The sequence below is a fragment of the Tupaia chinensis genome, unplaced genomic scaffold (genome assembly GCF_000334495.1).
Source record: "Tupaia chinensis unplaced genomic scaffold, TupChi_1.0 Scaffold000403_1, whole genome shotgun sequence".
Classification (NCBI taxonomy): domain Eukaryota; kingdom Metazoa; phylum Chordata; class Mammalia; order Scandentia; family Tupaiidae; genus Tupaia; species Tupaia belangeri.
Genome location: NW_006159905.1, coordinates 729,995 through 732,658, shown reverse-complemented (window position 1 = coordinate 732,658; position 2,664 = coordinate 729,995). Strand labels below are relative to the sequence as shown.

General features: G+C 60.2%; 3 protein-coding genes across 4 annotated transcripts in view; 1 reads left to right on the top strand and 2 right to left on the bottom strand.

The window, feature by feature from the left end:
* The window catches only part of WHR1 (winged helix repair factor 1), a 16,126-nt gene extending 16,043 nt beyond the window's left edge, over nt 1-83 (bottom strand). The window contains exon 1 of the mRNA XM_027774132.1: nt 21-83. Within this exon, the coding sequence (XP_027629933.1) occupies nt 21-83 (63 nt within the window). The remainder of the gene's footprint in view (nt 1-20) is intronic.
* On the top strand, nt 7-2,536 carry DXO (decapping exoribonuclease). 2 transcript variants are annotated; one of them, XM_006154304.3, is made up of 7 exons: nt 7-322; nt 437-798; nt 1,231-1,466; nt 1,551-1,770; nt 1,899-2,034; nt 2,133-2,227; nt 2,308-2,536. In XM_006154304.3, the coding sequence occupies exons 2-7, from the start codon at nt 443-445 to the stop codon at nt 2,456-2,458; spliced, it is 1,194 nt and encodes a 397-aa protein (XP_006154366.1). In that variant the 5' UTR covers nt 7-322; nt 437-442; the 3' UTR covers nt 2,459-2,536. The 2 variants fall into 2 exon arrangements, with proteins under 2 accessions (XP_006154366.1, XP_006154365.1); XM_006154303.3 differs by having other exon boundaries at nt 402-798.
* A 7-nt stretch (nt 2,537-2,543) lies between these two features.
* Nucleotides 2,544-2,664, bottom strand: part of SKIC2 (SKI2 subunit of superkiller complex) — a gene marked incomplete in the record, with an annotated part of 11,370 nt that continues 11,249 nt past the window's right edge. Inside the window, 1 exon segment of the mRNA XM_014590079.2 lies at nt 2,544-2,634. Coding sequence (XP_014445565.1) covers nt 2,585-2,634 — 50 coding nt within the window.

The window sequence follows — 2,664 nt, the reverse complement described above, 5'->3', positions numbered from 1 at the left end:
CTCTGTCGCTGAATGATTGCGTCATCGGCAGCAGCAAAGCCCTTTGCATTCCACTTCGGCGTCTGAAGTCCGGGCCTTGACATCCTAGCCGTCGGAGGTGGAGGCCGAGGTTGTAGGGTAACGAGATCCGCGCCCAGCCTTCCCTCCCAACCTCTGTGTTTGCAGCTCCCGCCTGCACCCCCACCCCACGTCCAGCCGCAGGTCCAGGTCCAGGTCCGGATCCAGGGCTGCAGTCGACCTCCCTTCTCCCACCCCAACCTCGCTGCCAGTCATCGGCCTCCTCCTCTGCCATTGGGGTGCTCGGCGGGGCTGGGGACTTAAGGTAACGGCGGGGTGGCAGAGTGGGTGCTTGGCCGCACTGGCGTGTTTGAAGGCCCTGATCCAGAGTCATCCTTCTCCAGGTGCTCTGTAAAATGGAAACCTTTCCCCCTCTCAGGACCTCATGCAGTCCAGAGAGACCAAGAGAGGAGCTGAGAAGACAGAGGTAGCGGAGCCTCGAAACAAACTCCCCCACCTCGCACCCTCACTGCCCACAGAGCCTGCCCTGTACTCTGGGCCCTTTCCTTTCTACCGGCGCCCTTCCGAACTGGGCTGCTTCTCGCTGGATGCACAACGCCGGTACCATGGGGATGCTCGAGCGCTGCGCTACTACAGCCCACCCCCCACGCACGGTCCAGGCCCCAACTTTGACCTCAGAGACGGATACACCGATCGATACCAGCCCCGAGATGAGGAGGTCCGCGAGGGGCTGGACCACCTGCTGCGCTGGCTCCTGGAACACCGAGGCCAGCTGGAGGGGTGAGCCAAGTGTGGAACACCGGTAGCTCTGGAGACCGGTGCCTCTAAAATTAGGAGTGCCAGAGTTGGAGAGCAAATCATGCTTAGAAAGAACTTGAGGGACCAGCAGATGTATAATGGCTATGTCACTGGACTCCCACGGAGCCTACCCGGTTTGAGTACCAGACCCAGTGGCTTCAAATGCACACCGGACACGTGTGCGTCCATGCCCAAGATCCCAAGAAGAGAGTGGAGGAAAAGGGACTGTGGTGTGGCCATCCCCCCGGGGGGTAATTTCATGCTTTCTGTCTCTGTTTCTGGTGAGCACATGTGCCCTATAGCAAAAATCTCTCTTTAAGAAAAAAGGAGGAACTTGGGCTATTCTTTGGGGGGTGGGAGGGAAACATCTGAATAATGCTGTGTTAGATCTTCAGCTTCTAACTCCTCTCTCAGGGGTCCAGGCTGGTTGGCAGGGGCCACAGTGACATGGCGGGGACACCTGACAAAATTGCTGACGACACCATATGAGCGACAAGAGGGCTGGCAGCTGGCAGCCTCCCGGTTCCAGGGAACTCTGTACCTGAGTGAGGTGGAGACACCAGCCGCTCGGGCTCAGAGGCTGGCTCGACCCCCCCTCCTCCGGGAGTTTATGTACATGGGATACAAGTTTGAGCAGTACATGTGTGCAGGTGAGTCGTCCTTGTCCTGTGGCCCCAGACATGAGCCCCAGAGTGAGGGCCACACCCCCACCCGTGCCGCCTCTCCTCGTGCAGACAAACCCGGAGGCTCCCCAGACCCCTCTGGGGAGGTTAACACCAACGTGGCCTTCTGCTCCGTGCTTCGCGGTCGCCTGGGAAACCACCCTCTGCTCTTCTCGGGGGAGGTAGACTGCATAGACCCCCAGGCCCCAACCTCACAGCCCCCTACCTGCTACGTGGAGCTCAAGACTTCCAAAGAGATGCACAGCTCCAGCCAATGGAAGAGCTTTTACAGGTTCAGGATGGGGTGGGAGGGCAGGACAAGAGCCTAGAACTCGCTGCGGGGGAAGGGACTTCGGGAGGAGGTGGAGGCCTGAGGGCGGGCAGAATGGAGGAAGAGGGCCCCACTGCTTTTCCTCGCAGACACAAGCTGCTGAAGTGGTGGGCTCAGTCATTCCTCCCAGGCGTCCCGAAGGTTGTCGCGGGCTTCCGTAACCCAGAAGGTTTTGTCTGTTCCCTCAAGACCTTTCCGACCATGGAGATGTTTGAATATGTCCGGGTAAGGCAGTGGTGTCTCAGCTCCCGCCTGCACCCCCCACCCCGCACCCAGCCATGCCCTCACTGCCAGTCTTCCACCTCGTCCTCTGCCCACTCCAGAATGACCGGGAGGGCTGGAACCCCTCTGTGTGCATGAACTTCTGTGCCGCCTTCCTGAGCTTTGCCCAGAGCACAGTCACCCAGGATGACCCCAGGTGAGGTCAGCTCCCTCCCTCCCCTCTGGGTCCCAGTGGCTCCACTCTGGCGCTCAGCCTGTGCCTCGTCTGCCCCCCAGGCTCGTCCACCTCTTCTCCTGGGAGCCCGGCGGCCCCGTCACCGTGTCTGTACATCAGGGTGCTCCCCATGCCTTCCTGCCCACGTGGTACGTGGAAGCCATGACCCAGGACCCGCCGTCACCCCCCAAGACACCCTCTCCCAAGGACTGATGCTTCCGAGGGGCTGGTCCTGTCTGCAGATAATAAAGGCCTGCTTCTCAGTGGTTCCATCCCTGCCTGACACCTCAAGGACACAGGTGGTTTGCTGTTTACTGTTACATTTTTACAGAGGGTCATTCACTGGGTGTAGAGGCTGGCCACAAAGACGATGTCCCGCCGCAGCAAGGGGGCCGGTGTCTCCATCTTGGCCCCCGGCC